Source organism: Botrytis porri, assembly GCF_014898465.1.
Source record: "Botrytis porri strain MUCL 3234 chromosome Unknown BPOR_009, whole genome shotgun sequence".
Lineage (NCBI taxonomy): Eukaryota > Fungi > Ascomycota > Leotiomycetes > Helotiales > Sclerotiniaceae > Botrytis > Botrytis porri.
This window is the reverse complement of record NW_024066083.1, coordinates 158,507-182,708: the sequence shown is the minus strand read 5'-3', so window position 1 is coordinate 182,708 and position 24,202 is coordinate 158,507. Positions and strand designations below refer to the sequence as shown.

At 43.2% G+C, this 24,202-nt stretch overlaps 6 protein-coding genes across 6 annotated transcripts; 5 read left to right on the top strand and 1 right to left on the bottom strand.

Annotated features, from left to right (window-relative positions):
* Nucleotides 1-44: 44 nt before the first annotated feature.
* EAF01_006896 (uncharacterized protein) lies at nucleotides 45-1,967 on the top strand (the record flags this gene model as incomplete). Its single annotated transcript, XM_038915150.1, has 1 exon — nucleotides 45-1,967. The coding sequence occupies one exon, from the start codon at nucleotides 45-47 to the stop codon at nucleotides 1,965-1,967; it is 1,923 nt and encodes a 640-aa protein (XP_038768788.1).
* Nucleotides 1,968-8,758: 6,791 nt separating this feature from the next.
* On the top strand, nucleotides 8,759-9,909 carry EAF01_006895 (uncharacterized protein; the record flags this gene model as incomplete). Its single annotated transcript, XM_038915149.1, has 2 exons — nucleotides 8,759-8,827; nucleotides 8,887-9,909. 2 exons carry the CDS (start codon nucleotides 8,759-8,761, stop codon nucleotides 9,907-9,909), a joined length of 1,092 nt encoding a protein of 363 aa, XP_038768787.1.
* Nucleotides 9,910-11,661: 1,752 nt separating this feature from the next.
* On the top strand, nucleotides 11,662-12,289 carry EAF01_006894 (uncharacterized protein; the record flags this gene model as incomplete). The annotated part of the gene is made up of 2 exons (XM_038915148.1): nucleotides 11,662-11,698; nucleotides 12,018-12,289. The coding sequence occupies 2 exons, from the start codon at nucleotides 11,662-11,664 to the stop codon at nucleotides 12,287-12,289; spliced, it is 309 nt and encodes a 102-aa protein (XP_038768786.1).
* Nucleotides 12,290-12,507: 218 nt separating this feature from the next.
* Nucleotides 12,508-15,261, top strand: EAF01_006893 (uncharacterized protein; the record flags this gene model as incomplete). Its single annotated transcript, XM_038915147.1, has 1 exon — nucleotides 12,508-15,261. One exon carries the CDS (start codon nucleotides 12,508-12,510, stop codon nucleotides 15,259-15,261), a length of 2,754 nt encoding a protein of 917 aa, XP_038768785.1.
* A 2,192-nt stretch (nucleotides 15,262-17,453) lies between these two features.
* On the top strand, nucleotides 17,454-17,942 carry EAF01_006892 (uncharacterized protein; the record flags this gene model as incomplete). The annotated part of the gene is given in 2 exon segments (XM_038915146.1): nucleotides 17,454-17,694; nucleotides 17,707-17,942. 2 exon segments carry the CDS (start codon nucleotides 17,454-17,456, stop codon nucleotides 17,940-17,942), a joined length of 477 nt encoding a protein of 158 aa, XP_038768784.1.
* A 3,207-nt stretch (nucleotides 17,943-21,149) lies between these two features.
* Nucleotides 21,150-23,892, bottom strand: EAF01_006891 (uncharacterized protein; the record flags this gene model as incomplete). Its single annotated transcript, XM_038915145.1, has 4 exons — nucleotides 21,150-22,861; nucleotides 22,913-23,600; nucleotides 23,685-23,699; nucleotides 23,758-23,892. 4 exons carry the CDS (start codon nucleotides 23,890-23,892, stop codon nucleotides 21,150-21,152), a joined length of 2,550 nt encoding a protein of 849 aa, XP_038768783.1.
* Nucleotides 23,893-24,202: the final 310 nt, after the last annotated feature.

The window sequence follows — 24,202 nt, the reverse complement described above, 5'->3', positions numbered from 1 at the left end:
TACATTCAATCCATTTAGTACAGCTAAGCTGCTAAATTAACAACATGTCGGAACTTTACTACAACGATTACTTTCTCGACGACCAATACCAATTCCTCGATGGAGTTGATCTCCACTCTCCTATCTACCCCGTCGACAATCCCCAAACTCTTCAAGCTCCTCTTCAAGCTCCTCCTCAAGCCTTCCGGTTTGAAGATTACCTCAACCTTCCAGATGCAGAGATGCAAGGAAACCCCACTCAAGCTGAGTTACCCCCTCCCCAATTAACCGACAATGCAACAGTCAATCCTCAGTTCTTTAACCAAGGCTTCACTGGCAGCATGCAACCAGTTCAACACATCCCCGCTCCTTTTGAGTTTCCCCCTCATTACCAGAACTCTGTACTCAACGATTTCCCTGATGCAGCTTATCCTTTACACATCATTGATCAAGCTGGTCAATTGCCCCAAACCGTTACGGCGGCACTTTTGCAAGGAGTCAAACGATGCAGAGAATTCGACGATCAAATCCTTCAAGTCATCGCTAGCGGCATTGACAACAGTGAGCCCTTTGGGCTCGAGCAACAGCCAAGCAAAAAGCGTGAAACATCCAAGGGTAAAGGTAAGGCTCTTGCCATCTCTGTCGAACAAGATATCGAAGATCTTGCCTTATCGGACTATGAATATGACCCAGAGGATTTTGCGCTCTCAGACAACGAAGGTGAAGCCGATTCAGGACCAGCACCAGGACCAGCACCAAAAGAACCTGAAACTCCCGTCAGACCCATCAAGGTACCTGGAAAGAAATGGATTAAACCCAACGCGACAACACTAGGTAAAAACAAGCGCAGCAAGAATATCCAGTCAATGAACCCATCCAGGTTCTACACTCCGCTCGCACAAACACCTAGAAGTTGGGGAACTCCAAATCGTGCCGGCGTGCATCCGTTCCAGTACACCAAGGATGGAGAGTTGAAGCCCCATGTTCGCTACACGGTCAGTCAGATACAAGAGTTCATCTTCAACCACCCGGGTCACACTGTTCAAGGACAAAGACACACCAAAAACTCTGGACTTACACTCTGGGCTCAAAGCGTGCCATCCGATTCCGCCGCACGCTACTCGCATCAAAACTCCGACAAATGCCGCTTTGAAGACTGCCCAGTCCGCAACGGCACCATTCATAAGGGACACTACCGAGTTGCCTTTGATGAGCAATCATCCGACCCCGTTGTCACTGACCCTTTCCACAACGCCGGACATGTTCATCTCTACTGCCTCGAAAAATTCCTCGACTTTCCCTTTATCTGTGCCAATTTCAACGTTAGACCTGATGATCGCATCCTTCCCGAGGGTCGAAACAAGATGGCTATCACAAGAGATCACCTAGAGATGAAGAAAGTCGTTGGAAAGTTCATCCGCCGCGCAGAGAGAGACTTGGCACTCCAAAGCACTATTGCCCCTCACAATAGATATAGCTACGAGAATACCCTTAGCTATGCCTTGACCGCAAAGGCCCTAGAGCTTGAACCCCGCAACCGTCAAAAGTTCCGCGACAACCGTCCAAATGCAAACTCCATCGACAAGCACATGAATAACCTTGCACTTTTTGTTGCTGGCCTCAACAACAGAAAGGGAAAGCAAGTCGAAGGAAATGCATCGGATTCCGAAGCTCCAATCGCCAGACAACCTAGAAAGCAGAACAACAAGCGGAAGGCAGCTGAGATCGAAGAGGAAGAAGATGCTGAGTTTGAAATCGATGAGACAATTTTGGCTGTCGACGGCGACACCATTATTGTTAACGACGGAGGACGCTCACCACAATTCAAGCCAAGCCCTAGACCAGTCAAGAAATCTCGAGTCGAGATGAAGAGAAACGCAAGAAAGGCTATTGCGATCTCCAGCGGTAGCTCTAGCGACAACGACTCTGCCAATGACAGCGATGTCTCGGACTGGGCCCCTCCCGTCAAGCGAAGTCGTTCCAGGTAAGTCAGACGTCCCCCCTCGTCAGACACCCTCGAGAGGTAAGTGAGTATCTCATTTGTCAAGAAGAAGAAGAAGAGGTAAGATCTGATAGATTTCAGTAAGTTTTATTTCTTTACATCACATCAAGATTGTCAGAGCTGGCCTTTGACAATTGTTTTTCCTTAACCTCCTTATGTAATTCATTTCATTAATATATAATCTAATTCCTATAATATGCGTGCAGGTGACTTGAATCTATGAAGTGAAAGTGTGAGTGATATTAATCAATTAACTTTCATTTTCCGCAATGAACTTTGAAATTGAAATAGACCTCAATTACCTAGGCAGGTATCGACATAATCAACTAACTAATAAGATTTCAACATTGAGAATTGGCAACACTACCAAGAAAACTGGGTAAGATAAAATTCACTCCCATCAACTTGTTGTATGAATGAACTACCAAGTATTGCGGCTCATGATGTCATGCGATTCACCAATTATTCATCTCACTTATAGCTATCATTTACGAGTGAACATCAGGAACCAAATTCCAAAAATACGGGTGGAGATAACAATCATTAACATTTCATGTCATCTCATTACATGTGACTTATTTATCAATTTAAAACCCTTCCATTTCAACCTTGCCACGGAAATATATCACCCCGAGAACTACCAACCCTCTCCATACCTACCTACAAACAGTCGCACCAACATCTCCCATCCCACCTCATCTCCTTAAACCATCTCCACACCCATATAAATGTACAAAGAAATACAATGCAATACCTCACCTCACCCATCCCCGTGGAAAGAAATCTCGCAGAAATCTCGTAGAAACCCGACGTCTTTGTGCTAAATATAGATGAATAGATGGGCTCGAGATGGGATGGGATATGAACATTGAACAGTGATGAGTGAAAGATAAAATGGGGATAAGAATAAAGATGAGAATAAAAATAAGAATGCGAGGAATGAAGATAGTTATTTTCTTACTCTCTTTGATTTGAAGATATGATGATTTCATAAAATGATGATTTATGTTGTGCTTTTGGGCCGGAATTTAGTTGGTTTATTAATAAGATTGGAATAGGATGTAGGATGTAAGATATAGGATATAGCGAGATATGAGGTATGAGATATGCGGGTTTTAGAAGGAATATCAGAGTTTCGGGATATATGTTCTGAAGCTGATGAAAGGAGTCAGGACAGATGTCTGATCTTAGTTAATTTGATATATTTTTGACAATTATCTATCTCAATAATCTACTTGCACTCATTCCATCTCCACCCGATCTCACAATATCCTGTAGAGAAATGCATATCACACTCAAATTATCCTGTCCAACTAACACTAATCTTCTCATCTTCAACTCATCATGAAAAATTAACAAAGAGAGGTTCCTCAGAATATCTGTATTATAAACAAAGAATAAAAGATTGTGATTATGTACTTTCATTCTTCGATTTTCCCTTGTTCTTAAAGTAGAATCAATCCACTGATTGGCGAGAGAGAAAGGACGAGTATGATTATGTAATTAGAACAAAGGTATTGAGAGGCTTTGTTTGGACACGATGATTCCATACACACTTCGCATCAAAAAAAAAACAAAAAAACAGGGAGTGTTGTATATCAGATTCACTTCGATTCTGAACGTGTATTGGGGACGAGGATGCATGAGCTCCGTTGAGTATTGTGAGATCTTTGCTTTTCTGCGTTCGATGGCGAGATAGGAGAACGATTTGGGGTGAGATTGATTAGATATAAGATTAGTGTAAATATTTCTTAGACTTGTAGAAGGAAGGCATCATATAATTTAATAATATATGAATTTGAAGATATGACAACAATGAAATAAACGAATACACGAAATAACAATCGATGAATCTGGAGATATAACAACAATGCTGAATACGCATACTCGAAATAAGATGGGACAAAATGAGGTCAACTGTTTGTACAGCAAGCATTATCCCTAAATCTGCAAAGGCACTCTCCGGCGGCAAACCATTGTTGCGCCTGTCTCTCCCTCTCCCATGACTCGCCTTACCTTGCCTGGTTTTGATCAGGATAAGTCAAACTGGGATAGAGCTTATATATCTTCTAGGGGTGGACCTAATGCAAGCCTGGAAATACTGATTCACTGGAATTGCGAATCGTTGATATGATTATGACATCAAGCACATCCATAGGAATGTCCATGCCATAGAAGAGAATGTGTGATTCACACCCACCAAACTTCCTAGCCATCACTCAATGAATCACATCTCCACATCCCCTCGCCCGAAAACAAAACTCATCGTTAACTATATAAACTCCGCATATATCCTATAATATGGACCATTAAAGCTATTAGGAGGCGAGCAAGATGTCGACAGGTGTGGTATTTCAATGCGGGCGAATTCCAAGATTGATACTGCCTGAGGGGATGACTTTATATGGAGACATCGCAGTAAGAAAGGGTGGTGATTTGAAGATGATGGTGTATGAAAATATCATAATAATCACTGCACTGCAAGCGACAGAGGGAACCGGAACGAATGAGACGATGACTGGCGCCCAAAAAAATGTCATCCCAAGCTCACGCGAATCATCCAAAAAAAAAATTATACAATCAAAGTCGAAAACTAAGAATCCCACTTTCATTAGATAACTAGAGTCGCTATACTACGCAAGACCTTGATCAAACCTTTGAGGCAATGGTGCTTTCTTACAAAGTAAAAGTTATCAACCTGGGGGGGGGGATATATAAAGGTCCGAGGAATTTTTAGTCTGAGAAATGAGAAGGAATACCATATTCGTACTTGATGGGACGAGTAGAGAGATGAAAATTCTCTGAAGAGAATGTTGTGAATAATACCGATGGAGTAATGAAAAGTGAATATCAAGAATACCTCAAAATGTCAAGGACCTAATACCCCTCTTTTGGGAATGCCTCCATCGTTTTACATATTTAAAGAGATCCTAAGCCAGGCAGTTTGCAACTAACAAGACAGAAAGTGGACTGATTCCAACCATGAATTTAAAGAGTGGGACGAAAGAGCACATCGGGTTCCGGAAAGCATAGCACGATTTCAATGGGAACTCGTTTTGACAAGTTATTATAAAGGGGTCCCAAAAGTGACTGTCAGAAACTCAACACGGGATAAGTTTCGACAGGTAAAGTAAGGATCTGCAGTGACAACGATCAAGGCGGTAAGAGAGAAAAGACGACGACAAGAAGGATAAAATGATGATAATAGCAGCGAAGATACAAATGGGAAACCATAGTGAAATCAATTCCCAACCACATGCCACATAAGATAATGCACCATCAGTAGAAACAAGCATACTGCATCGTCTCGAAAGTCGTGGTCCTAAGAACCCATGAATCAACTAGCGGAGACCGATGATGCATAATCAATTGAGAAGAAGTCATTTTATAGTGTCCATGAGAAAATCGATTGCTCTCACCCATGAGATTCCCCGGCTTACAGGCAAACTGCAATCATAATGTAATGCACCCGTTTGACAACATGCGAGCAGCTATCTGTCGCATGGAAGTGAGCTCGGCGACTAGGAGAACTCAGGGGGGTACAATGGATTAGGATGGACAGAATGTCCATGTAGAAGGGGTGAAATGAGAAAACGAGAAGGACGACTAGTGTGTTGCAGTAAATCCAGACTCCGTCACCATGATTACTTACATTATTCCAAGACATGGGGTACCCATAATAGCCTTCCGCACAACAAAGACTTCTGCGATGATGGTAGTAGATTCGCAGCGACACATTGTTGCTTGTTGCAGGGAAAGTAAATCTGGTGGCAATACTGCTAAAAATAAAGTTGCTTCTCCGAGCACGCCAAAAGTGTGGCTCAGCTGGGAAAGGGACGCAGGTGGATCGAGATGCGCTTGTAATTGTAATAATGAGGCTCGATGACTCTCATCCCACTCAGCAAATGAATGATGACAAGGGACGTCTCGACGACCCAAAACTGAGTCATGGCTGGCAAAACAGTTGTGGACATACAACAGTGGGGATTCGCTGGTGGTCACCCACCCAACTACTAATCCACCGATCTGAAGCTTGTGTATGGCAGAGCGGACGGGATGCCCAATTCTCTTCAGTCTATGGTCGTATGTGATAGATTCGAGGTTGTGAGAAATTATGTACTCTTTGTGTGCGATGCGCAAATCTAATCCTGATATCTAGACGGCCGCTTGCTGTTGAGACCGAGTGTTGACGATGATATGGATGGATCATTAACAGGACTATCAGATCTATGAATATCTCTTGAGATTAAAATAGTAGAATTCTATCGTATGTACCATGTACCTAGATAAATATATCTTGCCCTCGGATTGTTGGATTTTTCTCCGGCGCAATATAAAATAATTGAGGACAACATGGGAACTTTGTCAATCAATTGACGTATGTCGTCTTGTATCGTCTGGTCTTAATAGTGATAGTAGACGCATTATCATCTGTCGATCGTTTTGATATAATGTAGTGATTTGCATTCGGGGACATGATCATTGCGTTGAACACAAGTTGTTGTCGTCATATACTGCGAAAAGTAAGTAAAACCGGTGTATGGGATGGTAAGACTTAAATCTTATCCAGATTCCAGACTAAGATGAAGGTCGATAAGTATGTACTTACGATTGGAATATGAATGTCCAGGTCGGTCGGTCGTAGATGGTGACGAACTTACTTACACACTTGCATAAACCATTTCCATGCATTTATATTTTCAGAGCATGTGTGACAAGTTCATCGTCATGCCCCTTTTCACGGGTGTATACAATCTACTGGCGAATCTTCGACATCTTGGCATTTGTCGATAAGCTGGGATTTATTACTAGGTAGCTCGCTGTATGTATTGTGGAGGAAATAACCGCACAGAAAGACGCCCAGTCTATCACATCAGTCGATCCAGTAAAAGCCATGGACGGAGGTTGACGGCGATAGTTAACGGCCTCATTTCTGTTTGTAGAAAATATGGAGTTAACCAGCCCCGAATAGAGATCCTTGATAAATGAAGCGTGAATAGGGAAACATTCTCTTGGTTGAAATTAATACCTAGGTAATTCGACCACGATGAAGCTCGTATTGTAGATTTTGCAATTTATAAAGCTAATCTTAAAGATTTCGTTCCGAGTAAGGTTAATCAGTCAATCGCATCATGTGCGGATTCATTCCACGAAGGAGATACGAAAATAGACATCTTCGAAGATACGGTGATTAAATCTCCTTCAAGATACAATTATCATTCGAAATTATGATCAACCAATTTTGAAGTCTCTCATCCCGATGAGGATTGAGAATTAAATGTATCTAGAAATTAAGTCGACGATGTTCTACCAGGTTCAAAAAGATGCTTAAATGGAAAGTAGACGACGAGTGGGAGTCTGGGACGAGGCACGGTCTGATCATTTTGTATTAAAGAATGGGATTTGAATCATGAGTTGACTGGGACTGGGACTGGGACTGTGAGTGGAAATGGGAATTAATGGGGCATCTCATTCACCGAGCCTATCAAATTTGGGTTGAACAGAACTTGTTCACTGTCCTGACTCCCTCCTGTGAATTTCTAGTCGAGTAACTTGTGAAACAACCATCTCAGTAAATTGGGGCTAGACAGCATCAACCATATCCATATTCATATTCCGTACATGATTACATACATGATAGAACGGCAACAAGCAACGACAACGACAACGGCAACAGCAAAATCAAAATCAAAATCAATAGCTTCAGCCACAGCTACATCATCAGGAATGGCCCTGGAGGTATGAGATGATCTTGAAATAGAAGCTTTGAACCGTTGAATGTGACTTTGGATAAGCATTAGGATGAAATGGTGAGATAGAAGGATCTCAAGAAGATTAAATAATTGATCCAAAACCTGGAGTCAATCGAGATACAGAAGGGACCTACGCCTTAAAGTTACATTTGTAGGAGCTTTTGGGATGGATAATCATTCCTAGAGCTCCTAGTCAGACAAATGTCAGGCTTAGGTTGAAGTAAAATTTATAGGGGTTCTCACTTGTTGAACCAAGGCGAATGCCACCGCTAATTGGTCTTGTTCCTGCATTAGATGAATTTAGATCGACCCTGTAGAATACACTACCTCGACTACTCCGGCACAAAGCCACCAAGACTTTCAAACCATGCATTTTCTCTGGTCCGGCCTTCCTTCGGTGCGCATGAAAATCAAGCCACGAAACGTCAAATCACAGGGAACGGATGAACTAGGGTTACCACTTCTCATAGGTCGAATGTTTGGAATCCCCCGAGACCCAAATGTGAGAACGGGAAAAAACATCCATCACATTCCTGTTAATTATTAGAGTGGATGTCAAATGGAGGCTAAGTTTGCCTTTGGTCAGCGGTGTATACATTGGTCACCAAATGGCTACACATTTTAGCCCTAGCAAAAGTTACTTTGCACGACTACCGGTTTGAGAGTGATTCCCCTGTCAATCCAACTACGAATTGGGTATTCTTCGCTAGCCGAGTGGTGGAAAAGTGTGGAAAGTCTCTCCACATGGGACCGCTGAAAAGTAGCTCTTCCTTGTCAATCTCCTAAGCGGCCAAGCCCATCTCCCATCTTTGTTTAATCTCCCAAGCTTATATGGGGTTGACTTGCCCCTCCTCCATTCACTTTTTCTTCTTCATCCAAACAAGTCAATCTTCCAGATCATACATATCTTCTTTGACTTCGGTCGTCCATTCTTTACAGAACATACTCTACAGATCAACTTCAGCAAACCCTCTATCACCGCTCTTCAGCACCTTTAAACCCCAAAACCCAAATAATATTCAAAATGCGTTTCTCCGTTATCGCCGCTTCCGTCTTCGCTGGTGCCGCCATGGCTGCCACTTCCACTGACTACGTGAGTTTGAACAAGATGATAATCAAGAGATTTGAGGGCACCTGACTAATACATCACAGGTCACTGAGGAAGTCACCATCACCTCTTGCGCCGCAACTGTCACCGACTGCCCAGCTCGCAGCACCCAAGTTTCCACCACCATCTACTCAAGAACCTCCTCTACTGAGGCTGCTCCTTCATCTGTTACCCCAGCCGGTCAGCCATCCAACAGTGGACCAGTAGCCTCCGGCCCTGCTTCAAGCGCACCAGTAGCATCAACTACAACTTCACCCGCCGCATCATCCGCTACAAGTGATGCTTGCGCATCCCAATGCAATGCATCATACAACTCTTGCCGAAGTGCTCCAGGCGCAAACCGATCCACCTGTGCTTCCAACTATGCAGACTGCCTCGGATATTCTCCGTATGATAGCAACGGATCACTCGTCACCCCAACTGCTTGCTCTTCCCCAGCCGCCAGCGCTCCAGCCTCAAGCAAGCCAGCTACCAGCGTTTTGGTTCCAGTTGCATCAACTACAACTTCACCCGCCGCATCATCCGCTACAGGTGATGCTTGCGCATCCCAATGCAACGCATCGTACAACTCTTGCCGAAGTGCTCCAGGCGCAAACCGATCCACCTGTGCTTCCAACTATGCAGACTGCCTCGGATATTCTCCGTATGATAGCAACGGATCACTCGTCACCCCAACTGCTTGCTCTTCCCCAGCCGCCAGCGCTCCAGCTTCCAGCAAGCCAGCCAGCTTCACCCCAACTTACGCCACACCAGCTGCCTCTTCCGCTGGTTCTTCCCTCGGTGTCGTTTCCTCCCCAGCACCCTCCGTCTCTGTCGTTGCCATCACCACCTGTATCCCAACCGTCATCTACTCCACCATCTCCCTCTCCGGATTTGAGACCACTGCTCCAGGTGTCCCAGCTGCTTCCGCCAAGCCATCTTCCACTGGATACATCTCCGTCCCAGCCAACGGTACCACCCCAGTCGCTACCCAAACCCCAATGGCATTCACCGGTGCTGCCGCCAATCTTCAAGTTGGAGGAGCTGCTATCGCCGCCGTCTTCGGACTCGCTGCTTTCCTCTTGTAAGCATCTATATGCTCACCTATCGACAATTTTCACGCATATGCATCAAAATGGAATTTTTCGGGCGCCAGTACAAGTTCTTTTTGGCTTGGGTCTACGAAAGAGGGGATAGAAACCTTACGGTCGTGTTGATGTTTACTTTGTTTATTCTATTAGAGTCTGGTCTGGGCAACGACAGTTTGGATCAGAAGTTTTTTCTTCCTACGCGCAGTTTTTTCTTCTTCAACATCAACATTTCTTTCTTGATTCTGGATATTTACATGATGGACTGGTATGGATCGAGGGATGGAAATATTTCAAGGAAATAAACCGAACTGGAATTGCTCGAGAACTAATGAGCAGATAGTTGGGCTGGGCCATCCCTCCTGCTTGTCTTGAAGTAATTAAGCAACTAATTCAGAATTAAGATTATTTGTTCGATGTACTGTATCTATTTTGCATTTCTATTTTGTCTATTTTGCCTTCAAATCCACCCTCTATCTTGCGTGAAATGAATGAACAATATTAGATTAAATCGTGATTCCTTGGAACATGATAACATGAATTGATGAAACTTCGAGAAACATCCAAGTTTTGTGTGAACACCTATGATGAATGATGAATCAAAATGAACCACTTAAAATACGAGAATCTCATTAAAAGAATAAGTTTCCCCGGATCGCCAAGAGTCAGTGTCTCACTTGTGATGAGAGAGTGTTTTTATTTTATTTTCAAGCATCAGGAAATTATGTTGATCTCGCCCCTGAAAACGTGAGGGGCTGTGTTCGTACGGAGGACTCGATTTGGATGTGATTGGATTGGATTGGATTGGATTGGATTGGAATGAGAAGACGGGATCATTGGGATGAAATGGGAGCAGGGGATCCTCGTGTTGTAATTGGATGAAAATGGGTTATCACATCTGATTACATGATCTGTTTTCAGGCTGAATAAGCCGGATTCGTTTGAACTCTGTATCCCTGAGACATGAGATGAGAGTTCCTTTTAATATAGAAGTGATGAAGATATATAGGTATATATAGAGATATTTATCTACTTCCGTGTAATTCAATGCGGATGTGGATATACCTAGTATGTCAAAGGTAATTGGCAGGAGAGAAAGTCCATTCAATTGACAGTTTTGAGTCCGGTGAGTCCGGTAACTTCGGGTGCGGGATTTTGTTTGCAACCGGTCGTTGAGGTAGCGGGCGGTAGGTAGGTATGAGGTAAGCTCGTAAGGTCCCTAGATTTTGTTGGTAGTAGAAAATGCTATATGAGTGGTGTGTACATATAATATTATATACAAAGGTCGCAGTCATTTTGGAAGAGATTATAGGCTCTTTCAGGGCACACACACTGTAAGGCTCTGTAATTCGTTAGATTTGATCGGGATCTATTAAAACCAATCTCCGCTCTATCCGAATAAACCACTGATGCCTATATTCTAGGTTTGATTGGGCTTTAGATCAACCTTAAATTACAATATCTGAAGCTTATAAGCTTATTAAACCTGATATAGGCTTAAAATGATTGGAATATAGGCCCTATAATGCTCAGTTAGTGTGCTGGATTGTAGGCATCCACAGGGCTACCTAGTCTCTTCCAAAATGACCATACTAGGTAGGCAGGCAGGTAGACTCGTTGGTAGGCTCGTAGGTACTCGATAGCTACACGTCATATGCGTATTCTTGATCACAGGCAAGGCTGAATATACAGCATTCACTGGATGAATCTGATTGGCTATTTCGTATCGGTCGTATTAAGTCGCATAAGAAAATGGTTGACAAAATAATGATACAGAGTAATGATGCTGGTAAGTGTAACCTTATTACACTTACACAGAATTTGGAAGGGTTCATTCACATGATTTCTGATTTCACATGCAATTTCCTTTTCTCTCTCTCTCTCTCTCCCCATCCACCAGTGATCCATCCATCCCTTCACTTAACATAATCTTCAATCTTTTCATCTCTTCTCCACTCAAGAGATGAATGAAACTACTACAGAGTAGGCACTCCAGGGCTACTACCAAACCATCTCTCATGGTTCGTCTCTTCTAAATAGGTAGGTAGGAATAAAGGTAGGCACAATAAATCAATCAATCAATCAATCAACCCAATTAATTATGAAAGTCTTGAAACTTTCACAATTGACAAACTCCGCGAGTCCGTCTATCCCCACTGCCACTCCTCGATTACGTCAACCACAAGTGGAATTGACTTTGCTGGCACGCACTGGCAGGATGAACAACGAGCGATTGAAGCTACAGTATGGACTTCCTGATGCTCGTTGTTCACGGCGCAACCAATCTCCCCAAAAGAATTCGAGCTCTAGACTACATGGAAATTTCATATTCTCACGAATCATAACATCAAACACCTCTCTCAAACAGGAAATATCCTAGTAAATGGTTAAAAAAGTTGTTGGAGTCTCCATAAGGCTTATCGTATCTACCGTATCGCATTCGGAAACAGCGGAAAACGTCTTCAGCTTTCTCTTCCTCTTCTTTCCTGCCACTTCTCCAAATTGATACTGCAAATGATTATGGTGATGGATTAGGAACAATTAATGCACACAGGTTATAAAGCAGGAAATAATCGGAAACAAAGACGAATCCGGACAATGGCTTCAAAACCCTCCCCACAGAATGGCAACAATCCATTAGATGCTTCAACGTCAACTACCATTGCGGCAGATCAATACGAATTCAGCGATGATTTCTCGGACGAAACAGAAATCATGGCAGTTCCTCATATATCAGACGAGGACGCACAATCGATCATTGGAGTTTCCCTCAGTCATGCAGCTTCACGTTTGAGAACTTCGAGAACTCCTGCTGCTGAGAAGGCTGCCGCCATGGATAATTTGGAAGGAGGTTATTTTGACAGCGACCCTGAGACTCCACTAGCATTAGAGCTAACTGCGAATGGGCTATTCGATGAAGAGTTGCCAACAGCTACAAAGGGAGAAGGATTGACATTGGAGACATCACCATCACCGAAACTTTTAGAAAAACCACTTCCTCCTCTACCTCCTCCATCTCCTCCTTCGCCATGGCGGTCAGGGCCCAAGCCAATTGTGGTAACAGAACCACCAAATGATAGTCGCACATCCGCAATGGCCAGTGTATTCAATAATGGGAATGGGAGGAAACGTCAAAGTTCATTATCTAGTAGTGCTGATGCGCTCAAAAAACTGCTGCCAAAGGGGCTACCCTCAATGGCTCAAGTAGGAAACTTATTTAGTACATCAACAAGTTCTAATCATAAGTCTCGGTCATCTATTAGTTCGCCAAGAAGCGCCACGTTCTCCCCCTTTTCCACCTCGCCTAGTCAATCGAAAAGCGAGGGCCAATCATCTACGAATAACAATCAGGTAAAGGGGCGCCTCACAACTCAATACCATCCATCACAACGTCATAGCAATTCACAATTTCAGAATGCAAGTACAGCGAGCAATAACAATACAACAGAACGGCCACTGGTTCTTCGCAGAGCAACATCTGATGATTCATTACTATATCACAGCTTATCTCGAAGTTCCTCACTAGGTGACGATACACGATTCGAAAATCACCGCGAACAAGTTAACTCTCGAGTCAAAGCTATAAGAGACTCTTTTCAAGATCGATCGACTTTTCGAATGCCACAACTTCCCAGTATGCCAAGTATGCCCCGCGTACCCAGTTTTGGCTTTAGCATGAACTTTTTGAATTCCAACCCAGCGTCGTACAGATCAAGGTCAATTACTGATGCACATTCAGACGTATTACCAGCAGTTATAAAAAAGAAACCACTTGAATCGAGTCCCTCCTTTTCGAAATCCGATTCGTTTTTTGGTGGTGAGAATACTCGGTCGTCGACGAAACCTACAAGTGCTTTAGATAAGGCTATAGAACATTTAACGGGTGATGTCGTAATTATGGGTGGATATCGAGGATCGATACTCCGATCTGCTAAAGCACCAAATCATCAACTTTGGGTACCTGTCAAGGTAGGACTCAATCTCCGTAAAGTGGATCTGGAAGTTGGTTTGGATCCAGAGGATGAGGAAAGAATGGAAGAAAATATAATCCCATCTGGGATGCTGAAAAATATTGGACCAGTGGATATATCCAGGCGATTATTCAAACGACTTCGCAATTGCGAAAATGCACAAAATGGGAAACTCAGAGCATGGGATTATGGTTATGATTGGAGATTGAGTCCGCATCTTCTAAGTAGAAAGCTGAAAGCCTTCTTGGAGACATTACCTTCCAATCAACCAGGTCCTAATGGAGAAAAGCCCACTGGCGCTCTGGTGATTGCTCATTCATTGGGGGGGTTGATCACGAGACATGTTGTGAATCAAAAGCCGGAGTTGTTTAGTGGAGTTATATATGCTGGTGTTCCACAATCATGTATAAACATTCTTGGCCCCTTTAGAAATGGAGATGCTGTTCTATTGAGTTCAAGAGTATTGACCGCTCAAGTCAATTTTACACTACGGACTAGCTTTGTACTTCTTCCTGAAAATGGAGAGTGTTTCTTTGATCTCCATACAAGGGAAAAATATCCCGTCGACTTTTTCAATTTGGATGACTGGATCAAATATCGTTGGTCACCTGTTACAGATCCACCACTACCACCAATTTCTCAATCGGGTAGCGGACTTGGCAGTATTCTCAATCTTCAACTACCAAACAGTCTATCAAATCTAACGATAACTGGAAAGAAAACTGGCTCTGGTTCGAATTCTGGCTCTGGTTCTGGTACAAATTCCCCTCAACCCTCTTCACCATACCTCGGATCTAATTCTCGCAACGAAAATGAAGATAGACATCAATCCATCGATCAATCTAAAACCAGTCGAGCAGCAGAAGCTCTCCGTGGAGTAGATGGTACAGATCGTACCCTTGCACCTCAAATAGGTAACTCCCTTAATAAACCCTATAACCCTGCTCCTTCGGTCTCTACCCTTGTTACTCTTCCCCGCGACAAAGCAATTGCCTATCTACGACGCACTCTTGCCGAAACACTTCAATTTAAGAAAGAACTTCATCATAAACCCGAAATCTCGGAAGCAAATCGTTACCCTCCGCTGGCAGTCATTTATGGAAAGTCGATACCAACGGTTTATGGAGCAAAGGTTGCAGGTAAAGAAGGGATTCCGTGCGCAGATGTTTATGACAATTTGGCGTTTGCAAGTGGAGATGGAGTTTGTCTAGCGAAAGAGGCAATGCTGCCAGAAGGTTATCAATTGGTTAAGGGAGGTAAGGTCAGGAGTGATAGAGGGCATGTCACTTTGCTAGGGGACTTGAATGCAGTGGGGAGAGCAATGGAGGTGATTAGGAAAGGTAGAGGAAAGGGCATTGGATTAGGGGTTTCGCAGGACTGATGTGTTGGGTATCGGTACTAGTTGATTTGCATTTTTAGCGAGACTGTATGGGAAATGAAAAGGGAGGGTGTTTGTGGGAAGATGGCGTTTGCATATATATCTCATTTTCGATCTCTCGTTTGAATTGCATAAGCATAGGCATGGGAGTGGGCGACATGGTGTGTTGTATACCTATTGTTTATTTAGTTGTAGCTGTCAGTTGTTGTTATATTTTGTTTCGTTTCCATTTGTTTGATGGATGGATGGGTGTATAGTGTGGAGAAGGGAGTTTGGAGTTGGGTTCTGACTGAAAAGAATGGGAAAGTTGGATTGGGATATTTGGTTTCATTCGAGCAGAGAAAAATCGAAAAATCGAGAAGAGGTGAAACGGAAAAGCGGAGAAATAAAGAAATTGACAGACGTTCAATAGATGTGTCGGCAACGATACATATGAAGTTATATGATAGGATAGGATATGAATTATGAGTAGAGCGAATATACATACGTGAAATATATTTATCATGTTGAAAAGAAGTGCTGGTTCCAGTGGCATTGGTTTTGCCCATGCATATATATATATACATAGGTTTTCCTATGAGATGATGGCTATATTTATTGCTAGATTAGATGTAATCTTTGTATCGTGTTGGTTACTTGCTAGATAGATATGATTGATTGGATGTAGGTTCTTGGATATACAAGGTTGGTTCTTCGATGTGTTATTATGTATCAGGTGGGTATTCTAGGAGAACTCGATTTTGAAGGCTGGGGTGAATTAAATGTATATGTGTATATATATATATATGATTGACTGCGTAGTGTGAAATAAATCTCATTGAGTGGACGGTAAATACCTTGGTACGATACCTATCGATGAAAAAAAAAGGTTGCCTAGTGCTGTGTGTAATTTGCTCAGTCCAAGTGAGAGAAGTAGTCTTCTGATCTTTGGAGATGTATCTAAGCAGGTACTACGCAGGGAGGGATTCTTTTCTTGGGATCGGTGGGCTGTGAAGAGATGTATATGTATATATATGCGTATGTGTGTACGTATATGCGACAGATGCGTTTGGAGCTGTATATTGTGACGTTAGATTCAATTCAGATGCCACACGCGCCTATGCGCCTCCAGATGGAATGATGGATTTTGTGGTTATGAATGTGAATATGTAACCCAACGGGTGTAATGGAAATTGAAAGTATGGGTAGTATGTGTTCTGCACTGCTTGTGTGTCTGGCCGTTGAGTTTTGTTTATTCCTAATGTTTGGATGTTCGAGTGTTTCAAGGGGGAGATATATTGTGGGTATGGGTTGAGAGATCTCGAAAGTCTTGAGATGAGAATAATTTGTTGAGACGGGTGGTGGTAATGTTGTGAAATGATCGTTAATTTACACTGGCTAATTACATTTTTTGATATCAACTTTTATATCAAAGATAATAGTATCAAGGTATGATGTGATTTGGAATTACATGATGAGTTCTTTTTGAAGATCAGAATTCAAGCAAAAGACTTTAGATCATGTGGGGATATATGATTTGATGTCAAGCGATTGTCTCTATTAGGTTGAATGAAGCTATATTGTTGGTCATGACTTGACCGTTATATCGAATCCCCTCCTAACTGGTGCGGGGGTGCTGGTGTATACGGGATCGAGTCGAAAGAGGGGGAGGGGGTAGCTGGGACGGTGGTTGATAGGTGGATGGATGGATGGATGGGGTGGTATTGCTTTTTTCATCTTTTTTTTTTTTGGAAAGCAAACGGGCAGTTTGCGAGGGAAGACTTGTTTCTTTTCGGGTTGGGTGCAGTGGAAAGAAAAGAAGGGAAAAGAAAGAAAGGGAAAAAGATGCTGCTATAGAGATGAGATGAGTTGAGTCGAGTCGAGTTCGTTTTTTATACAAGTTCGTATTCTTCCTCTTCTCTGGCTTGTCTTAAACGGAGGTCAAGTATTCACAACTGTAACACAAAACTTTGACTGATATTAATATTGTATTGTTGGTCGTGCAGGCATTCTTGTTCGTGTTTTGGGTTTTGGGGAAGATCAAGAGATCAAGAAGGTAGTTGATTTCTCTTTTATTACTCAACGGAAGACTAATGGGGAATGAAGGGCTTGCTCAATCCCTCATGCATATCCATCCTCCTACATATCATCACACATTCAGCACAAGATTACTCAATATGATCCCTCTATCCAACTTCATCACCCGCAGAATCAACATGCCCCGGCGACCCTACCAAATCTCAACCCCTCAAAACAGATGGTCCATATATCCCTCCCTCCACGATAGCGTCGCCCGCCTCCTGGCAGAGCACAATCTCCATTTCGGATTCCACCCCACCGACGATGCTATCAGCTGTACCAAAGAATACGACACGAACATCATGGGTAAATTCACGTGTCACAACCGTGCATGCACTTCTCATGGATGGTCGAGTAAGAAAATCGCAATCACGATACGTATGTATGCAGGGGGAGAATACAATGGGAGAGTATATCATCAGCGCTGCAAGAGCTGCAATACGCTCAGCAAACCGATTTTGGATGACTCGTATACGGAGAGAATAGCGTATCGCATTAAGAAGTGGAATGGGATTGAGATGGATAGGCCGGTGTACTCTGGGACTGGAAAGAGCAACGGTCCTCATAATGCGGATTTGTGTGAGGGATGTAAGGAGGGTCGTTGTGGTGCGTTTGATGGTGATTGATAGGGGAGTAGGTCATTGATTGTACCGAATTGCTGATTAATTCAATGCTGGCTAATTGGATGCGGTAATAGAATGATGGAACAGAAATAGCTGAGAGGTGGAGGTGTATTGTTGGTAGGCTTGATGAGATGGATGTTCACCAGTTATGAGGTTACATGAGATTTTTCCTCTTGTTACGCAATGGTAATCATGGATTCTTTCTTTATGATAGTGTACAGAAATGATAGTGTACAGAAACGATAGTGTACAGAAATTATTGGGGTTTGGAGATGATTGCAGAGTTTGTTTGGAACTTCTTTTCTCATGACTTTCAAGCTGATAGGCCACTTGACTCTTTTTAGATAATGTACTTTGTTTTCATCAATCATGTTTCTCTGAAGAAATCGCTTGGCCTCCGTGAAGCAAAATGAAATTATTATGATGATTTGTGCTATATTAAAACCATGGTAACCTATCTCCCCTTCACCTTGCCTTATTATAGTCAACAAGCCTGACACGTATCCGTGAAGCCTCTATATATTTTACACTGACTGCATCATTGTCTACAGAGAGTACAGGAAGTGCAGATATCTACCATCAGGGTGATATTTAGGAAGTATGAAGGTATCTGTTTCTCAGAATTGCTAAACTGATCTCCATAAACTGGGTAAATGAAAATGCGCATAAACTCGAGCATAGCAAAACCGCTGCATTGTTGTTTCGGAAAAAGAAACGAGTGGCTTGAGACAACAGAACTACCTGCATCCAGACTGACACTATCAGACTCAGAATCGCATTCCATTGCAACAGGTAATCGGATAAACCCCAAATCGTATCAATCAAACAGTTAATACTACGCCTGTTCACGATAGCGTTCCCATCAAGTTCCCGCTGTGATTCATCTCCTCAAGTGCACACAAGATTAAACTCGGTAACGTAATATCAAACCTCCAACTTTCAACACCACACTACCTAATCGCAATCATGGCAACCTAACATTCGTAAACATCTATACCCACAAGTGCTCTCGACCCGCATCCTCATCACAGTCACATTACCCTTCTCATTCCATCCCATCCCAATGCCCAAACAAATGATCCATCTTCAAAATCTATGCACATGAAAGGAGAAGGACAATCGACTCACAATAACCAACACGGCTTTCTCGGCTGCGGCTATTCGCCACTATGTTTGTTGTGATTTGTTGGTGACTATCTGCATGCGGCGGAGGTTGATTTGGGGGCCGCAACCTTATGGATTCTCATGAAATCGCAATTTTCATCCCTCATAAATGCAGAGATTAGAACCAACAGTTTGTTTCATCCATCCCCCTCCCCTCCCAAAAAACCCACCGGTAGATAAAAACCTACATAAGCAACAAACTGGGTATTCGTATCCGCACCACAAGACCGGGTAACTCTCTAAGCCTAAAGCGAGAGTAGACAAGGTACGGAGGTACATCTCATCTCGTGATAGTAAGATAGCAAGGCTGCATACCTAGGTACCCATCCAGGGGTAAACTAATTCCCTCCTCTCCCCTCCCCTACCCGACCCTACCCCATCCTTATCAACAAGCGCTTTCCGCCCGGAGTCCGTAACCGTAACCGTAACCGTAAGTAGGTAACCTTATGGTGTGATCGGAATCCCGAGACTGTGGTTAGGTACCTAGGTATGAATATATCGGTATTCTCCATATCAGCCACGGATACCTAGGTAGGCTCGTAGGCAAAAGAGGAGAGTTACATTGTAAGGGTAGCTAACTTCTTTCCAATCCCAAACTAACCCGAACTAACTCGGAGTCGCTTTTTTCTCAATTAAATAAATAACTACAATAACAACAGTAGGTAATCGTTGGAAACCCCAAAACAAACAGAAAAGAGCAATAGTTAGCCGCTCGTATACTATCGTATCGTATATCGTATATATTACCGCGGAAGCAGACCCTCACTCCGCGTCGGCGAAATCGCTATATCTGATTTTGTACGAGTTGAGGTACGAGCAATTGAGATGGGATTCTTTTCTTTTTGAGAAGGAAAGCCTTACAGATGGAAGGATACGAGTACCTCCCTACATACCTACATACCTACATACCTATCTACCTAGCATTTTTTACACTCCTAACTAACATGTGATCTCTGACTCGGACTCCCACTCCCACTTTGACTCTGGCTTCTCTCTTAATTCATACCATCCATGCATATCACATACTAGGTAGGTTACAGTAAATCGCCATCATGATTCTCTAAACTGTCTTTGATCTACATTCGTTTCCAGCAAGTATCCCGTGAAACTCCATCGATTGAAGATTCCAAAATCTCATCTTACATCACCTCACCTTACCTGACCTCACCCCATCCAACCCATACATCTCTCTTGCACAAACAAAAATCCATCCATCCATGTATCTCATCCATCCCACCAATATCCTCATAAAACTAACCAATCCGTCCGCAACCTCCTAGTCATCAATCACCTTATCCCCAATCCCCAATCCCAAACCCAAACATCAAACAAATTGAAATCATCACGCACACCCCTCCCATCCCCTCCCTGTACACCCCCCTCGTTTCAAGAATCAAAGCCATCCAATTCCCAGGATCCTTACCAAAGTATCCGGTACCCATTCGTAAGACTTCCCTATTCACATCTACATCCACTCTCTACATAGCCCTCGTGGCATTAAAGAAAATGCCATGTTCTTTTTAAAAAATGCATTTAATATGTAGAAACGTGTCATGTACAACAGCTTAGCACTAAATATATGATTCCATGTAATCATCTATCTTTATAACTTTGTAATTCTTTATAAACGCTATAAATATGCTGGATCATACAAAAGTGGTAAGGGTTCTGCTCTCCCCATAGTCCGTCTCTCCACCCTCCACACGACTCTGCTACAACACAGCACAACATAGCCGAGACCGAGCTGTCAGACTCAAAGATAACCTTATGACATGTCATGTATGTAAAGTATAACGTCAAAGTTATGCTTAGGCTGATATGTTATGCTTAAGACTTAAGCCTACCCATAGCATATTACGTAGAAAATGCGCCAATCCATTCCTCAACCCCGAGAGAATTCCTTCCCCAAACGCCCTTAATTTATCTCTAACTGGATTCCATTCGATCTCTGGCTTTATGCATCATGCACGATAAGCAATGTTCACGTGAATGTAGGATAGAATCCTAAAAAAGATTTAATGTACTTTTCATCTCACATGATGTCCCTCACTCTTCATCCACTGTATCCTCCACCGTTACTGCCTTGGCTTTTCCTTTCTCTCGTCTCCTCATTTCGCCATCTTCATCTCCTCTTGACTCACTGTGCTCGGCTGAACTACTAGTCGATTCACCAGTACCTATCATCGTATCAAGAGAAACATGAGGATTTCTATCATCACTACCATCGTGTGGAGGCGAAGTTGACACTAAATGAGCGCCATCAAGATTGTGATTACCAGCCAAGCTTGATCCTGTAAATAGCTGGGAATTTCCCCAGTTAGGTAAACTAGGAGGGTCAACAAAAGGGTTTATATTTGTGGAAGCTGACTCTATTGATGTGGGAATTGTAGATGCCGATTGGTCAGCCGAGATAGAAGGCGGTGTTTCAATGGCGTTTGTTTCAGAAGAGCCAACCGAGCCGGCTTGTGAATTGACTTGTTCAGTGTTGGTTGGTGTGGCGCTATTATTAGAAACTTCACTTCTCTCAACTGTAGGGCTGACTACACTTTGCGTAGAGGTAGAGGCTATAATAGGGTCATTAGATGTTGATGTTGCTGCAGGTACTGATGCTCCTGCTTGGCTTGGTAATGGCCCATTATGTAGTCTTTCTAATGGGAGAAGTGACCAACCCTCTGGTATGACAACTCCAGGTGGAAGGTCATCACTACCAGATGGTATTGCTGATGTATTGGACCGTGCGCTGTGCCTGTGCACTTGTGGCTGAGTTGATGGTCTACTAAATGAGGGGATGATTTGCGGCGGATTCTGAAAGGTAGGCATTTGCGGTAAGGGAAAGTTTGCTGCCAAAGGATCCACGGCGTTGTTCTGTAAAGCTCTCAATCTTGTCAACTCGTTTTGTAACAATTGGACAATCAATAGCTGCTGCTGACTCAACTGCAAGTTTCGAATTTCCTGCGCGACTTGCTGTTCGAGTTCTTCTAAATGTTGTGGTAATTGATCAAGTGGGAATGCGGCATTCTGTCCAGGATCCAGAAGCAATGGTGGGTCTTGAGGTTGAGCTCGATGAGGAATACCTAGCTCTAAACCATAAACTCTAGGTCCTGCACCTGCTGCATTCGCTTGACCTCCTGGAGGGTTTTGAAGGGCAGCGAAATCATTAAGGTTGGCCTGACCAAAGCCGACTCTGATTGGTCCAAGATTAAGCATACGCATACCGCGGCCACGAGCGGGAGCTGCTACAGGTCCAGCACCAGCACCAGCTCCAGCGGGTCCATCTTGTTGGCCAAGAGCGGGTTGATTAGCTCTTGCATTTCGATTGGCATTGGCTTGCGCATCTTGAGGTGTTTCTACCACAGGGTTTCGACATGTTGGGCATACTTGTTGTCGTTCAAGCCAGCTCTTCAAGCATCCTAAATGAAGAATATGGCCACAAGGTAACTTCTTCGGCCTTGTACGTTCATTGACAGTACCTGGTCTGGGTTGTGCTCCAGCAGGTACCGGTGGATTTGTTACAGACCAAGGTCGCATCTCTTCTCGACAAATAATGCATGTATCTTCCCTTTGAATATCTTCAACAGTCGCATCTCCATATCTTGAGTTCATATCGTGAGTTGCTCTGCGGTATCTCAAGAATGCAGTGAGTCGTTTGACGAATGATCTTGCCGTAACAAATAGATCTCGCATAATATGGATAGGAAGGCCGTAAAACGTGAAAAGGATGAAGAAGAATGAAGAGTAAATGGATAACTTCATGAAGTCTATATCAATTTTAGCAAAAGCAAGAAGATAGAATATAAAAATAAGTTTACCTGTTATCAAATCAAGGGTCAAGACCCATTGACCCTTTGCTTCCCATCCGGGAACCTCAATATCCATTTCTTCAACATCATCTTCCGAAGGCAAAGGAGTTGTAGGCTCTTGATAACTTTCCCCAGCTTCCGCGCGCGCAATTTCCCTCTGTCTAATCATTTCTGCTCTCTCCTCTCTAACCTCTCTCTTCCTCTCAATTAACCTCTCCTCTGTCTGCTTCTTGACTACTCTCATCTCCATCACAGAAATGAGATATCTACAAGCGGTGGAAGAACTTGAGACAGTTAATACCGCAAATTCGAATAAGAACATAACCATCATATTCGGCCTTGCTTGTTGAATCACCTTGTTAATTGTGTAACTCATCAACCACGCATCGTAAATGACCGAGACTGCCAAGGATATAGACAATCGAATATGAAAGAGTTTCGGATTAGCAGGTGGTTGTTGTTCTAGAATCTCAACTCGGCCATCTCCAATCCAGCCCCAAACTTTGCCGGTAAGAAGAGCGACAAACATGACGAGAAACCAAGCTCCAACCTCCTCCCTGAATATGGTCATGGCGAGACATGTTTCTGTGATGGCGAACCAAGCTTTCTCATATAATTGTTCGATTTCGATGGGACGGAGAGGGCCATAGCAAAGTCGTTGAAGTCCATACATGAAACTAGAAAAGACGAACAGAATCTAAGACCCGTCAGCAATCGGAAGTTTCGGCGGCGGGGTGATATCGCAGATCGTGGAAATGGGAGATCTGGATCCAAAGCATACCAGATTGATCAGGATCTATGGAAGGTTAGCCATGTTCATCGACTGAAGAGGTTGAAGCTCAGAAAATGCATACCATAAGACACAAATTACTCTGCGCCAGGTAGACACATGCTGAATAGAAGTTTGCGCGCTGGTTGAACGCAGAAAGAATCACTGCAGCCGCCAAACCAGTGGATATACCAGCATACCAGGCAAGTCTTGAACCCATTGTTACCTATGTTCAGAATTCCACCTGCGACCCCGTAAAGTTGGTAGATGGGAGGCTCTGTAGCTCTATAGCTTCAAGCTAGGTATATGTATATGTGGCGTGCTCTAAGCTAAATGCTTAATAGATACGCGACAGCCGGATGAGTTCAAATGACAGTATACTCTTTGCCGATATTCTCAGAGGTCAATCAAGTACCCATTCTCAAACTAATCATTTCCTTATGAATGAAAGTGATTTGTCCAGATTGAATGAAGTTCATATGATGTAGTGCTGTGGCATAGGTAGGTAGAACTGGCCACTTCTGCGGATA